The sequence below is a fragment of the Pipistrellus hanaki genome, assembly GCF_964339955.1.
Source record: "Pipistrellus hanaki genome assembly, chromosome: 19".
NCBI lineage: Eukaryota > Metazoa > Chordata > Mammalia > Chiroptera > Vespertilionidae > Pipistrellus > Pipistrellus hanaki.
This window is the reverse complement of record NC_140521.1, coordinates 9,029,308-9,044,678: the sequence shown is the minus strand read 5'-3', so window position 1 is coordinate 9,044,678 and position 15,371 is coordinate 9,029,308. Positions and strand designations below refer to the sequence as shown.

The window sequence follows — 15,371 nt, the reverse complement described above, 5'->3', positions numbered from 1 at the left end:
TAAAAAACAGATTTAAAAAGAAAGAATTGAATCTACAATAATAGAGGCCTGCAGAAAGAGTTAAGATTAACTATTGAGAAATTCCTAAGAAAAAAATCAAATAATATTTTGTGAAATTGAAATAAAACAGAAAACCAAGAGCATAATTGGCAAGAATGAAAAAACAAAGTATGCCTACTAATCAGTTAAACCTAACAGACTCAAAAAAGGGAAGAATATCAAAGCTAAATAGTGGGGAGGATAAAAAAGATCTGAGAATACAGAAATAGAACTAGAAGATGACACACCCTTGGGCCCAACTAAGAAAATTAAAAACAGTAAAGATGATTATTCTCTAAATTGATTTTATGAGTCAATGCCAAATAAAAAACGTCTCTGAGAAGTAAATCCTTGACAGTTTAAAATAAAATGCATGTGGGAAAGATAAAGACAGAATGCAAAAAGGACACAAGCACGCTCAGACAAAGAGCTCCACATTAGCAGGGGTTAATTAAGGAGACAAGGGTTGGTTACTAGGGGAGAAAATAGGAGTGACTGGTAATGGGTGCAGGATTTCTTTTTAGGGTGAAGATGTCCTGGAATTAGATATCTTAAAAAAAAAAAAGCACGGTCTCATTTTTTTTAAGAAAATTTTTCTTTTTGCAGATTACTGTATCTGAAGAGTTAATAGAACCAATACAAGGCACAGGAAACAAGAGCCTGGAGCAAGACGACAAACTGGCTCTGAGTTTTTGGGGTAAGAAAGAGGGAGAAAAAGGCATCTTGATATTTTTTTTTAATCTTAGCCAACCCACTACACCAGAGTATAAGATTTAACAAGGACTCAAGGTAGATGCCCTGCTGAGAAATTAAAAAATAAATTTCTGGGGAAAACAAACAAGTAAAAAGCTTATAATGCCAGGTATAATTAAAAATAACATGTAAATCAATGAACAACTAGATTCCAGAAAGACCTAAGTAAATATCTGTATGTTTAATATGAAAGCTCATGTGAATTAGACAAAGTGGAAAGTAATTTATAATTACTGATAAAACCTAAACTATTGATATGGAATAAGATAAATAAAATTAAGCATTTAAATGAAACACTCTCTGCCGTAGCTGTTTTGGCTCAGTGGATAGAGTGTTTGCCTGAGGACTGAAGGGTCCCAGGTTCAATTACACTCAAGGGCACATGCTGGTTGTGGGCTCTACCCCCAGTAGGGAACATGGAGGAGGCAGCCAATCATTGATTCTCATCATTGATGTTTGTATCTCTCTCTCCCTCTCCCTTCTTCTTTGAAATCAATAAATATATATTAAATGTAGTACTCTTCTTCCACAATAATTTCCACACAGATTAAAAGGCTGAATTTAAAGGTTAAAAGTCTTTATTAATTCTGATGCAATAAAATAGCATAGCCAATAATTAATTAATTTGATCACATATTTTTAAAGCTTTCAGAAAGTACACAGTAATACCCAGCTTCTAGTACATAAATGGTCCAATAATCTAAATACAGTTCAAACATCAGATAAATAGGTAAAACTTAGAAAAAAGTTTAGCCTTACATATAAACCAAAAACAAGACACCTATAAAGTTCTGTTCAATTATAAATAAAAGAATAAGGCCGTATTGTCACAGCAAAAGGGAACAGGTGGAACAAAGAGGGACTTTTAAAGATTAATAGTAAGAAGAAGAAAAAGATTAACAGTAGCAGCAGAAATTCCAATGCTGTTTCTGAAGAACAATCTAACAATCTAGCCACACACTACTTTTGTCCTAGTCATTTTATTTTTGAGAAATAGGTTCCAAGAAAATTACTCACAGGGGGTGGGGAGCCTGTTTGTACTAAAAATGTTAATAGCTATATCACTTTAAAAGTTAAAAACTGAAGCAATTCAAATGCCCAACAAGTGGGGAATTGCTATATAAACTACCTGTTTTTAATAAAACTTATTATTTTGACATTCCATGTTGGAGTCACAGATACATGGAAAAGGGGGAAATAAGACACAATAGTATATAATATATATAAGTATTTAGTAGATTGCGGGGGGGGGGGGGGGGGGCTTGCTAGAACAAGTCCAGCAGAGCAGGTGAAGCTCAAGGGCAGAACAGTGGGTAAGAACTGGAGGAGACAATTATGTCAGCACCTAGGAGGGTCTGGGGGTTGGCTTTTTATTTGTTTTAGGAGAGAAGTTTTCAGGAGGTAGGAATTTGGATGAGGTCATCCAGAGAAATTGCACTGAACACGAGAGCCCAAGAACTAAGAACAAAGGGTCAAAGACTTGGAAAACCAGGTGTGTTTCAGCAAAGTGGATGGAACGTTTAAAAAAGAAAATGGTTTATAACATCAAATCTCCCAGAACGATCAAAATCTTTTTTTTTTTATGGGGGGGGGGGAAGGGAGGCTGTGGGCTGTGAGGGTTTCCTTCAGAAAAAAGCCACCAAAATTGAGAAAGACACAAAAAATGATCAGAGCATCAGGTCTGAGTGAAGTGCTGGGTCTGCAATCTGGCTGCGGTGAGTACAGAAGGCAGCTCAGGAGCAAAGGGAGAGTACAAATCATTCCTGAGAGAATCTGGCTGTAGGGAGAGGAGTGAAAGGTTCTCTTTCAGATTCTGGAGCAAAGCACAGAAAAGTTCAAGATTAAACAATGAAAAAACATTGGCTAGAATTACAAAACTGGTATTTTCAATAAGAAAGGCTTGTTTTGTTGATTTAAAATTTTTTTAATTATCAACCTACCTGGGTGGATCAGTTGGTTGGAATGTTGAAACATCAATGATGAGATGGCACACACCTCCACTGGGGATGGAGCCCATAACCCAGGCACGTGCCCTGACCAGGAATCGAACTGTGACCTCCTAGTTCATAGATTGATGCTCAACCACTGGGCCACATTGGGCAGGCTGACCTTATCATTTTTGAAGAGCACAGGCTAGTTCTTTTATAAACTATCACTAAACTCAGGTTTGTCTGGTGCTGTCTCATAATTAGATTCAAATTATGCTTCAAATTCTTGGCTATCCTTATTCTAAAGAAAAACCTGAAGAATGCTAAAACTACATATACCAAAATTGAATCAGTTTTAAATGGACAGAGGATATAAATAGACACATCACCAAACATGATATACAGTTGGTTAATAAGCAAATAAAGAGATGCTATGCTCATCATCAATAGTCATGAAGAATATGTAAAGTGTAACTCATTAATTATATCAAATAGGATATAATTAAAGATATTGACTAAGTGTTGGTAAGAATGTGAAGTACTGGAATGTCTTATATATTGATGATGGAAATGTAAAATTGTACAGCTACTTTTGAAAATAGGTTGCTGGTTTCTTAAAAAGTTAAAACATACTAATTTTCAAGTATCAAGGCATTAATGCAAAAGAAAATCTGAGGACCTGCTTCAGCATGAAGGAGACCAAAGAGTAATGCAACATGTGATTATTGAACAGGGCCTAAAGAGTAGGAATTAGGAAGGTGTCAGTGTTAACTTCCTGATAGTGATGATTGCAATATTATGTAGGAGAGTCCTTGTCTGGTGAAATAACATTAAAGTCTTCTGTTGAGGTGGGTCATTTTTATCAGCAATTTACTCTCAAAAGATTTGTGGTAAAAAATTGCACTTGTGCTTGTAATACTTCCATATGTTTAAAAAAATGTTAATTGTGTAGCATTAAAAATGTTATAAAATTACAGGGAAAAGCCCTCCCCTTTCCACTCTCTACCCTTACCCCATTTTAATTTTCTTCATAGCACTTACTGTCAAGCAAAATATTAAGTTCTTGTGGTAGTTTATCTTCACTGAAAATTAAGCTTCTCTAGAGCTGGTACTACATTTACCTCTCTATTCTCAGTGCCTAAAACAGTGGCCAGTACATAGGGTATTTATATTTGTTCAATAAATTAATCTAGTTTTACTACAGTTTAAAATAAAATCACTTTACCATCTTCTCCCCTACCAAAAACACACAAATCATTTATGCCAAAGCGACTCCAACTCCTAAGTACCTAAAAGAAATAAAAACATATGTCCACACAACTTACAAATGAATGTTCCTAGCACCATTATTTTTAACAAAAACTGGAAACATTTCAAATGTCCATGACATGATATCACCATCCAAATGAATCACTATTTGATGACAAAAAGATACAAGCTACTGATCCTGGCAACAACATAGATGAACCTCAAAACACTGTGAAGAAAACACCAGATACAAAAAACTATTGTCTTGCATGATTCCATTTACATGAAAGTTCTAGAGCAAACAAATCAGAGAGCAGATCAGGGTTGCCTGGAGGTGGGAGTCGGGGGTGGGAACTGACTATAAATGACAAGAGAAAATTTTTTGGAATGATAAAAATGTCCTAAAACTGGAATTGTGGTAATGGTTGCACAATGTTGTAAATTTGCTAACACAATAATTGAACTGAACACTTAAAATGTTATAAATTTTGCCCTGGTCAGTTTGGCTCAGTAAATAGAGCATCAGCATGTGGACTAAAGGGTCCTGGGTTTGATTCCAGTCAAAGGCACGTATCTCAGTTGCAGGCTCGATCCTTAGCCTGGGTCGGGGAATGTGTAGAAGGCAACTGATTTGATTTATCTCTCCATCGATGTTTTACTCTATCTTTCCTCCTCCCTTCCACTCTCTCTAAAACTCAATATAAAATATCCTCAAGTGAAGATTAACAAAACAAACAATAATTTTATGGTATGCCCATATAGCTAGCTATTTTAAAATAACAGGTAGAAAGCTACAGACAGCCTCCTTTTGCTAGCCACTTGGTTAATTTTTTGAAAAATTACTATAGTATAAAGGGATGAATGAGGCTTCAACACCATAAGGAGAATGAGCATTTTAAAATAGCTTATTAGCCGAAGCCAATTTGGCTCAGTGGATAGAGTGTCGGCCTGCGGAATGAAAGGTCCCAGGTTGGATTCCGGTCAAGGGCATGTACCTTGGTTGCGGGCACATCCCCAGTAGGAGGTGTACAAGAGGCAGCTGATCGATGATTCTCTCTCATCGATGTTTCTAACTCTCTATCCCTATCTCTTCCTCTCTGTAAAAAATTAATAAAATATATTTAAAAAAAATAAAAATAAACAATAAATCATAATCTTTAAAAATAAATAAACAAATAAATAAATAAATAAAATAGCTTGTTAGCCTGACTGGTTTGGCTCAGTGGATAGTCAGCCTTCGGACTGAGGGGTCCCAGGTTCGATTCCAGTCAAGGACATGTACCTTGGTTGCGGGCACATCACCAGCAGGGGATGTGCAGGAGGCAGCTAATCGATGTTTCTCTCTCATCGATGTTTCTAACTCTCTATCCTTTCCCTTCCTCTCTGTAAAAAAAAAAAAAAAATCAATAAAATATATATTTTTAAAAATAGCTGTTGTCCTGGTCTGTGTGCTCAGTGGTTAGAGCATTGGCCCAAGCACCAAAGGGTTGAGGGTTCAATTCCCAATCAATGACATATACCTCGGATTGTAGGTTTTATCCAGTCAGAGAGTGTATGGGAAGCAACCAATCTCTCTCTCTCTCTTATCGATGAGAAATGTTTCTCTCTTTCCCCTTCCTTCATCCCTCCCTTTCACTCTCTAAAAAATCAATGGGGAAAAACCTTCTGGTGAGAATTAACAACAAAAAAACTTGTTAACCCAAATTAAGGTTCAATCTGCAAAATGTGGGACTCTAATAATTGGTAGGAGCTGCTGTCTTCATATTCTCTTCATTTGGCCTCGGGAATTCTCAGAATCCGCATTAGACTCATTCATCAGCTATGCCTCTAGCACCTGGGCAAAAGGCTCTGAGGTACCTGAGCTAAGAAACACAAACCCATCAATGCTACATTGTTATTAAAACAGCACTGCATATTAGATAACAATGTTTGAATTTGTGTAGGATCCTGACGGGCTGAGAAAAAAACTACTAATTTCCTTAGTAGGCTGTCCCACTAACTTTTTAATAAAACAGTTTTATTTCTTAAAGTATGAATCTTAAGTTGGGGCAATTATGACATGGCTTGAAATTCTCAACATTTTAGGGGACATATGTATAAAAAAGGAAAACAAATATCTGCTTACTATAGAAACTGCTCAGAAATGTTCATGTTCATTTAGTAAAAATAGAAATAACCTACTTAAAGACTTTTGTAAGCCCCTGGCCTGTGTGGCTCAGTTGGTAGGAGCTTCTTCCTGTACACCAAACGGTCTTGGGATCCATCCCTGGTCAGGGCACAAACCTACTAGTAGACTGAGGGTTTGACTCTGGGCTCTAATCACACATTGATATTTTTCTCTTTCCCCTTCCTCCTCTCTCTAAAAATAAATGAAAATGTCCTCAAGTTAGGATTTAAAAAAAAAAAAAAAGTTTTGTGCATAAGCCGCCTTTTTCACTTTTCCAAATGCAGAAGTGGGGAAGGACATTTAAAATCAAATGACATATCAATAGACTTTGAAAAAAGTAAGTGCTATAGAGAGAAATAAAAGGAAACTCATTAGAAGGTACTTGAAGCCAGGGCCCTAATCAAGCCTTTCTAATCTTCTCTTTAAGCCTCTCCCCTGGCCAAGCATCTGACAGTAAGCTCTCTGAGATGGTTTATTCACTGATGTATCTGCACAACTATAATGTGTCTAGTACATACACAATTTGTTAAATTAATTTATACCTAGAAAGCCCAGGTGGAGTTAGCTGCTCTGTCCAGAATGATCTCATAAGTGTTTTACCATGTTACACAGTAATTTATTTCCTTATCAGTCTGTCCCCAACACTACATTACAAATTCTTGAGAGACATGGCCCAGGGCCTGGTAGAGAAGATGCTCTAACTCTTAAATTAAAGGACGAGAGCGAGATCACAAGATCATATAACTGGAACTCAACACATAACCTGTGTGACCCCAAGTCTAATATTTTTATTTCTGCACTTTCCCCTTTACACACCAAGACAGTATTCTGAGAAACTGAGGTAAGAGAGGATCGGGTCTTGCCAAACCCATTTACTTGGAGGGAATAACAATTACAGCGTTATCCAGAGATTGTGTGCCCAGCACTTCACCTACATATCTCACTTAGCCCTCACAATCCTGATGTGTATCACTGTCCCCTTACTACATTAACAAGGCTCCAGTCCCATATACATAGTCAAAGCTCACACTCATACCAACTCCAGAAAGAAGATAAAACTCTGGGGTGTGGACTGTGGCCAGGTTTCAGAATGATGGGCTCAGTCACTCTGATTAAGAAGTCACTCAGTAGGTGATGAGGTCTTTGGTGTTTATTGTTAAACACCTCCCAGATAACTCACAGGTATGTCACATGTTTTATATATAATACTAGAGGCCGGGTGCATGAATTTGTGCACGGTGGGGTCCGGCTGCCCTGCCCCAATTGGGACAAGGGGGGGAGGGCTTTTAGGTGGTTGGCTGGCCGGCCCCGCCCCTGGTTGAACTCCCAGTTGAACTCCTGGTCGAGGGAACAACTTGCAATATTAGCCTTTTATTACATAGGATATGTATATATTGTATATAAAAGATGCTGCCCAGTTTAGCTGCCACCCCCACACGGCCAGAGATGGGAAGACAGAAGAGCAGTCCAAAATCCTTCTCCTGCCTCAATTACTCCCTCTCCTCTCCTCTCCTTCCTTACAGGCTCCAACAGCAGAGACCAATTCCAGCCTAGAGAAGGGCAAGGAAACGGCACCAGAACTTAACCTGCCAAGCCAGGAATCAATGGAAAACATCTTTGACTACCCCCAACCCCACTGCTCATACCTTAGAGATGTCCAGCCTTATCAAATGACTCCACCTTGAGCCTCAGCTGACTGGACCAGGGGTGGACACTATTTCAAGCTGGATCAGATTCTTTCCCCCCAGAAATCAGAGAATTAAAAACACATACCTTGGGGAAACGTGGTCATCTCTCTTATGCTAAGTGCATCGGGAAGTAGTAAAAAAAAGAAAAGAAAAACGAAACAGCTGTGCAGAGATGCAGGGTGCAAGATTTCGTAAATGAAAAGAGAAGGGAGGTAGATACCTTCATTTATTTTCTAGTTCCTAGTTGCAACCGTACCTGGAGCTTTAACTGTACTTCCTTTCCCTTTGGTAGCATGAGAAAGACACTGGATTTTTTAAAAAATATTTTTTATTGATTTTTTTTTTTTTTTAACAGAAAGGAATAGTTAGAAACATCGATGAGAGAGAAACATTCATCAGCTGCCTCCTGCACACACCCTATTGGGAATGTGTCCACAACCACTATACATGTCCTTGACTGAAACTGAACCCAGGACCCTTCAGACCGTAGGCTGACTGAGCCAAACCGGTTAGGGCAGACCCTGGATCTTAATCATAAACTCAGTATCTACAAGGAAGTGCCTGAAACACTCCAGCACTCGACCTTTCATTTAGCTAGCTCCTAGTCATTCTCCAGGTCCCAGCTTAACACCACTTCCTCCAGGAAATCCTCCCAGACTTCTATCAAACTTAGTCCACCTTTTATACCCTCCAGGAGCACTTTGCACTTCATCATACTCAGTAAATGTTATTACTTTCCTGTCGGACTGTAAATACCAGTGTAAAAAAAACACTTCTGTTCATTACTTTGATTCTACCACCTAAACCAGATAATGCTTAACAATATTAGTAAATTAATAAAAATCAAGAAACTAGTAGAGATAAGTAGGAGGAGTGAGAAGTCAACTCTACCTTCCTGATAAAAACTAAGTTGCTTTGACCCTACTGCCTCATTCCTTTCAGGTATCCAGTTTCTGCCTCTTCACCCTCCTCAACAGGCTCAAGTCAACTATGACAACCATCATTTTATACTTTGGTGCCAATAAAGGAACACAGGCTATAAACAAGAAACATGTTTCCAGGTAGCTTGGAATAACAGAGGAAAACCTACAGTAGTTAAACACACACACACACACACACACACACACACACACAAATCAGTGGGAGTGGCTGGGGAGAGGTCAATGGGGAATAAAGGAGACATATGTAATACTTTAAACAATAAATTTTTTTTAAAATCACAGGTTTGGAGATCTAGAAAAATCTCAATCCTGCTATGTATTTATTGGCTGTGAACCTTGGACAAGTTTTCTAAGATCTGGTTTTCTTATCTGTAAAGTGTAAAAAAAAAAAAACACAACACAAAAAACCTGAAAGATGGAAAATTTCACACCATATTACCTAAAGCAAGGCAGGCTTGCAGCAAATGTTGGTCAGTTGGTCATGGCATATCTCCTGCAAACCCCGACCTCCACACACCAATTCCCAGCTCCTATACAGGCATAGGTTTAGAATCCAGAGCCTGCCCTAAGACTGAGAATCTGAGAGGGACCTTGGAAGACATCTATCCTGTTGGTTTTCTAATGTGTAGGAGCCCCAAGAAGTAACCGAGAAAAGAAAAGCAAAAAGCAGGTTTAGGCACACAGGTGGGTGAAATAGACTTGATGTGAGGCAGAGTAGCTCTGGATATTTATTGGCAAATCAGCTGGGGTTTTTTTTTTGTTTTTTTTTTTGTTTTTTTTAATATATTTTATTGATTTTGTACAGAGAGGAAGGGAGAGAGATACAGAGTTAGAAACATCGATGAGAGAGAGTCATCGATCAGCTGCCTCTTGCACACCCCCTACTGGGGATATGCCCGCAACCAAGGTACATGCCCTTGACCAGAATCGAACCCGGGACCCTTCAGTCCCCAAGCCGACGCTCTATCCACTGAGCCAAACCGGTCTCGGCCCAACTTGTGGTTTTCTTAACCTGATGTGCTGTTTTCAAATTTCTGTGCCTTTGCACATACGTTTTCCTCTACCTAGCAAAACTCCTAGCCATACATTAACATTCAGCTCAGAAGTATGTGAAGCCATACAAAGAAAGTTCCGTGCCACAAAGGCCTTTTTTCTCACAGCACCTCACACATTCCTGTACAGCACTGGTATATCCCCTACGTTATTGCCCCACTATTTGGACTATGAGCTACTAAAGGAAAGGAATCATGTGAATCCTGGCACATAAAAAGGTGCTCAAAAAGTATTTTCTGAGTGAATGGCCTTACATTCAAGGTTTTTAGAAAGAGTAAAAGTGATACCAGCAAAAGCAGACAACAGCTATTTTCTATTACTGAAAGAATGTATTTTTCAACTCTGATCTTTGGTTGAGTGTCACGTAGGAACCAGACAGACTGGGATGCTTTATTTCTTCCTAATTGTGTGCCCCCTTGGGTAAGTTAACTAACCTTTGTTTCATTTACTCACTTACAAAGTAATTGTCTTTGCAGTGTGAATATGAGAATTAATTAATATATGTTTAAAAAAAAAAAAAAAAAAAAAAAAAAAAGTAGTGCCGAAACCGGTTTGGCTCAGTGATAGAGTGTCGGTCTGCGGACTGAAAGGTCCTGGGTTCGATTCCAGTCAAGGACATGTACATTGGTTGCCGGCACATCCCCAGTAGAGGGTGTGCAGGAGGCAGCTGGTCGATGTTTCTCTTTCATCGACATTTCTGGCTCTCTATCCCTCTCCCTTTCTCTCTGTAAAAAAATCAATAAAATATATATTAAAAAAATATTCAAAAAAAATCAATAAAATATATTTTAAAAAAAGTAGTGACTACATGGTAGGTGTACTAGTTTATCATAATCACAAAAAAGCTTAATAGATCAGGATATTGTACTATTGAGAATGTGATCACAATGACATTTTGGTCGGAGCCATCTGTTTTGGGTGGGAGAATTGAAAGTCAATAAATCCTATACGTATTCTGATCCAATGCTAATCCCTTAATCACCATTATCTCCCTTGGCTCCTCTGATAATGTGCACTCAGGGTTCTCTGGTCTCTGACCACACTTTCTCTGGTCTCTTCTGTAACTTGCCCTCTATTGACACCTAAAGTCAGACATTCCTTTGACTAAGTTTTTACATTTTTCCTCATTTTGTCCACTCCCAAGGCTTCATAAGTATCTCTATGGAGATAACCCTATAATCTTTCAGTCATATTCAGAAAGTGTTTCAAATTTAACTTGCTCAAAGTAGACTTATCTTTTTTTTTTTTTAATATATTTTATTGATTTTTTACAGAGAGGAAGAGAGAGGGATAGAGAGTTAGAAACATTAATGAGAGAGAAACATCCATCAGCTGCCTCTTGCACACTCCCTACTGGGGATGTGCCCGCAACCAAGGTACATGCCCTTGACCGGAATCGAACTCGGGACCTTTCAGTCGCAGGCTGACGCTCTATCCACTGAGCCAAACCGGTTTCTGCTAGACTTATCTTAATTAGATCAAATATACAGCTTCAATTTCTCCTCTCATACCTTTTCTTTTTTCTTGACTCTTATGCATCTCACCAGTCCTCAGGTTCCTCTTCCTTTGCCTACCTCTTAAAGTAATTGTTTGCCAGAATTACCTCTTTACTCTTTCTATTCTACCTCAGTGGCTCTTAATCTTTCTGGGATAATGAACCCCTTTGAAAACCTATTGAATGCTATGGATTGTTTACTAAACAGATGAACATACCCAACATCTGTCTGCAATTTCACCTACCCAATGACCTCAAATAAGAATCTGTGGCCATCCACGAAATACTAAAACTTACACAAGTTTTCATCTCCAGGTTCTACCTTCCCTGTTATAAATTTCAAGATGCCTCTGGACATAGCCTAATGGCCAACAGGCACCACAAACTTAATCTGAACCAGAGCTCACTATTTCTGCCTCACAAACCTGCTCTACCTCTGATACTCCTTCTTGAATAATGGCACCACCATCCTCCAAGGGTCCCACGCTAGAAGCAGTGGAATTACAACTATGCCCATACCTAGCCTTGTCTCAGAAATCACTCTCCAATCCAAATCCCACCTCTCTCAGCCTCTTACCCTTTACGATCTCATCATTTGCTTCTTCCCAAACTTGCCATGATTAAGTCTTTGTACCACTCTTCTGACAAGAGCCCATTACTAATTCTATCTTTATAAGGTCTTATTAAAGTCTCTCACTCCCATCTGCTACCATCCACTGCCACTAGAGTTATAATAGCCCCACCTCAGTCTTTTTTTTCTTCTTCTCATTTCCACCTGTGTTGACCTACCTTCCCCTAAAATTTTAAATTGACCATGTGACTGCTTCTTAAAAAAAAACAAAACACTGATGCTTCTCCATTGCACAAATATACAAACTCAGTTTTGCCTTTAGTCCTCTACCATTTGCCATCTAATCCAGGATCAGATTCCACTGTTTACACTGTCACTTGTGCCTACCATCTATCAAAATCACACCCATTCTTCAAGGCCCACTTCAAGCTACACTCTTCATCTTTATATCCTCCACATAATGATTAGGAAAAAGCTCTGCACAGAAAAGGTAAATTCCTAATGAACTGATTCAGGAAATGAAAAAAACGAAACACTAAAAGTTTAAAAATCCTTCTGGAAACGTTATGTTTTTAAAAAATATTACTATTCAAATATTAACTTTTCAATTAAGAAAATCCATACACCCAGCATTGCCAATCAACACTTATTAAATGATAAAATATGTAACATAATTAAAGTCTTGCTAGGGTCTATCATTAACCTGAAGATAAAAAGCTACAATATAAATCCAGTTTTAATTCCAATTATATTTGTATTTTACTTAAGAAAGAAAAATTAAAGAGGATCTGGCATTTCACCTAATACTTAGGTAAAATAAGTTTACAGCAGCCGAAACCGGTTTGGCTTAGTGGATTGAGCATCGGCCTGAGGACTGAAAGGTCCCAGGTTCGATTCTAGTCAAGGGCATGTACCTTGGTTGCGGGCACATCCCCAGTAGGGGGTGAGCAGGAGGCAGATGATGGATGTTTCTCTCATCAATGTTTCTAACTCTCTATCCCTCTCTCTTCCTCTGTAAAAACTCAATAAAATATATATTTCTTTAAAATTTACAGCAGTGATAGAAATAGTTACCAGATCTAAATTATTTCCAGACTAGTAAAAATCCTATCAAACAGGAAAAAGAAAAAAAACTTTCAATTAAAATATCCTAAACGTAGCCCTGGCGCATGCAAGTCAGTGGTTAGTGTGTCAGCACCGGTGGGTCACCGGTTCAATTCCCAGTCAAGTGCACATACATTGGTTGCAGGTTTGATCCCTGGCCCAGTAGAGTGTGTTTGGGAGGCAATCAATGTTGTCTCTCTCACATCAATGTTTCTCTCTCCCCCTCCCTTCCACTCTCTCTAAAAATCAATGGGAAAAAATATCCTCAGGTAAGGATAAAAAAACAAACAAAAAAAAACTGTCCTAAACCTAAAGATTTTTCGGTATCTATTTTAGATGCTAATTTCTTTTAAAAAGGACGAAGGACTTGGTGGGCAATTCTGAGCCTCTCATAATGAAACACTTATGGGCAAACTTACCAGCAGGTGCAGCAGCCATCAGATATATGACAGAGAAATGGTGCTGCAGGCAGTACTTTCTCTTCATTACTGTCTAGTGCCTTATTTCTTTAGGCCTGACCTAATTTAATTTCTTTTGGCTCCTAAGCCTCTGAATTCATGTTAATTTCTACAGTTGTATACTGTGAGCCATTTTGCTCCGGAAGAGAATGAGAATCCTCAATATTGAATTAAAGTGGGGTTTTTAAAAAATAGAATTTAAACTTGTCTTTCTGACTAGCTCACATACTTGGTAAAATATGCCCTCTAGAACATTTCTAAAATTATGATCACTCAAATTTGAATGTTCCTGAAATGCATTTGCTTACAACAGTAAAATACGCTAAAATTGTAAAATCATTAGTAACACTATTTAAGGAGGATAGCAGGGTGTAATGGAAAGAACTGCGTTTGAAACAGGATCTTAGTCTACAGCCTCATGTCTGCCGCCTTAGTTGTGACCTTAGGAACTGGCTTCACATTGAAATACTTTCTCACCTGAAAGAGATGGTATCACCACCTTTTCCTCCCTCAAGGTGGATGTTCAAATAAAATGAGATAAAAATGTACCTAGCACCGTACTTGCCACGAAGTATTCAACAAATATTAGTTTGCTCCTTCCTTCAACACAAGACACAGCCACAAGATTTAGATGTAAAGGAGCATACACTTCCACAGATAGTGAGAGCTAATAAAAACAACACTGTCACCAAACCTTTCTGAGGATTCAGACGAGGGAGCCTGCTTGCGACTGCAAGAACTCCATTAAGGCTGCATATATATTGGCCATTAAAACATTAACAGTCAAAGTCCACAGTAATGGTGCTAAGACGTCTGGATGCCTTTTTGCTGCTAAGAGAGTTCACTCGGGGGAAAGAAAAGAAGAAGAAGAAGAAAAAAGAGTCGAATTAGGCCCAACTCCAAAGGACTTTTTAATCAATGAAGAGAGCGACGCCGACTTATCCTTCCTGAAACGTCAACAGTACGATATGAAAACCCATTTAAAAGCTTCGAGGTGGAAATATTCCATCTACAACGATAACACCGGTACCACTTAATGCTTTTTAGAAAGCCTGCGCAGGAGAGCACTACGGGCGCCACTGAGGACATTTAATGAAAGCCGTTCGCGGAAAACACAGGCGAGGGAAGGCAGGGGGACGATCGTTTCTGCACGCAAACCGAGGCGAGCCGCTTTCAGGACCAGGCCCCCGCCGCCACCACCACCACCGAGCATCGGGAGGGACTCCTGGCTTTATAATCGGACGTCAAAAAGACCACCCTGATAGCAAAGCGGGGTGGGGGGTGGGGTTCCGTTCCCTTCCCGGGGGTCCTGGGTGGCCCGGGCCCTGGCCTCCGCCCTCCGCGCCCCTCTACACGACAAGGGCCCGCCGCGATCAACACCCACACCTCGATGGGCCCGGGGCGGGCATGCCCCCGGTGCGCGGACCGCGGAGAAGCCCGGGGTCGGGGGCGCGGTGGCGCGGGAGGCCCGAGGCGCGGACGAGGCCGCGGCAGCGTCCGCTGCGGCCCCGAGAGGTGGGTGGGCGGGCGCAGCCAGGCCTGCGGGCGGACGCGGACACTCACCACACCATGCCGTAGGCGCCCTCGCCAATGTACGAGAGGTTGGTGTAGCGCGGCCCCACGTCGAACACCTGCCCGCGGACCATCTCCGGGCCCGCGCCCGCCGCCGCCGCCGCCGCCATGTTGGTTGCCGGGCCGCCGCCGCCGCCGCCTCCGCCGCGCTGGGCTGGACGCTGTGTGGCCGTCTCCCGGCCCACGCCGCACCTCCCGTAGGGACCGCGCCGCCGCCGCCGGTGCAGCCGCCGCCGTTAAGCGGGAAGGAGCAAGGAGGGCGTCGCTCGGGAAAGCTTAAGAGCCCGAAGCAACCAGGACCGACTGCCCAGTCTGACTGACTGACTGACTGACGGGCGGGCCGGCGGGCGGGCG

General features: G+C 40.4%; 1 protein-coding gene across 1 annotated transcript in view; it reads right to left on the bottom strand.

The window, feature by feature from the left end:
* MAPK1 (mitogen-activated protein kinase 1) overlaps positions 1–15,371 on the bottom strand; it is a 57,423-nt gene extending 42,052 nt beyond the window's left edge. The window contains exon 1 of the mRNA XM_084867846.1: positions 15,009–15,371. Coding sequence (XP_084723972.1) covers positions 15,009–15,127 — 119 coding nt within the window. The 5' untranslated portion in view covers positions 15,128–15,371. The remainder of the gene's footprint in view (positions 1–15,008) is intronic.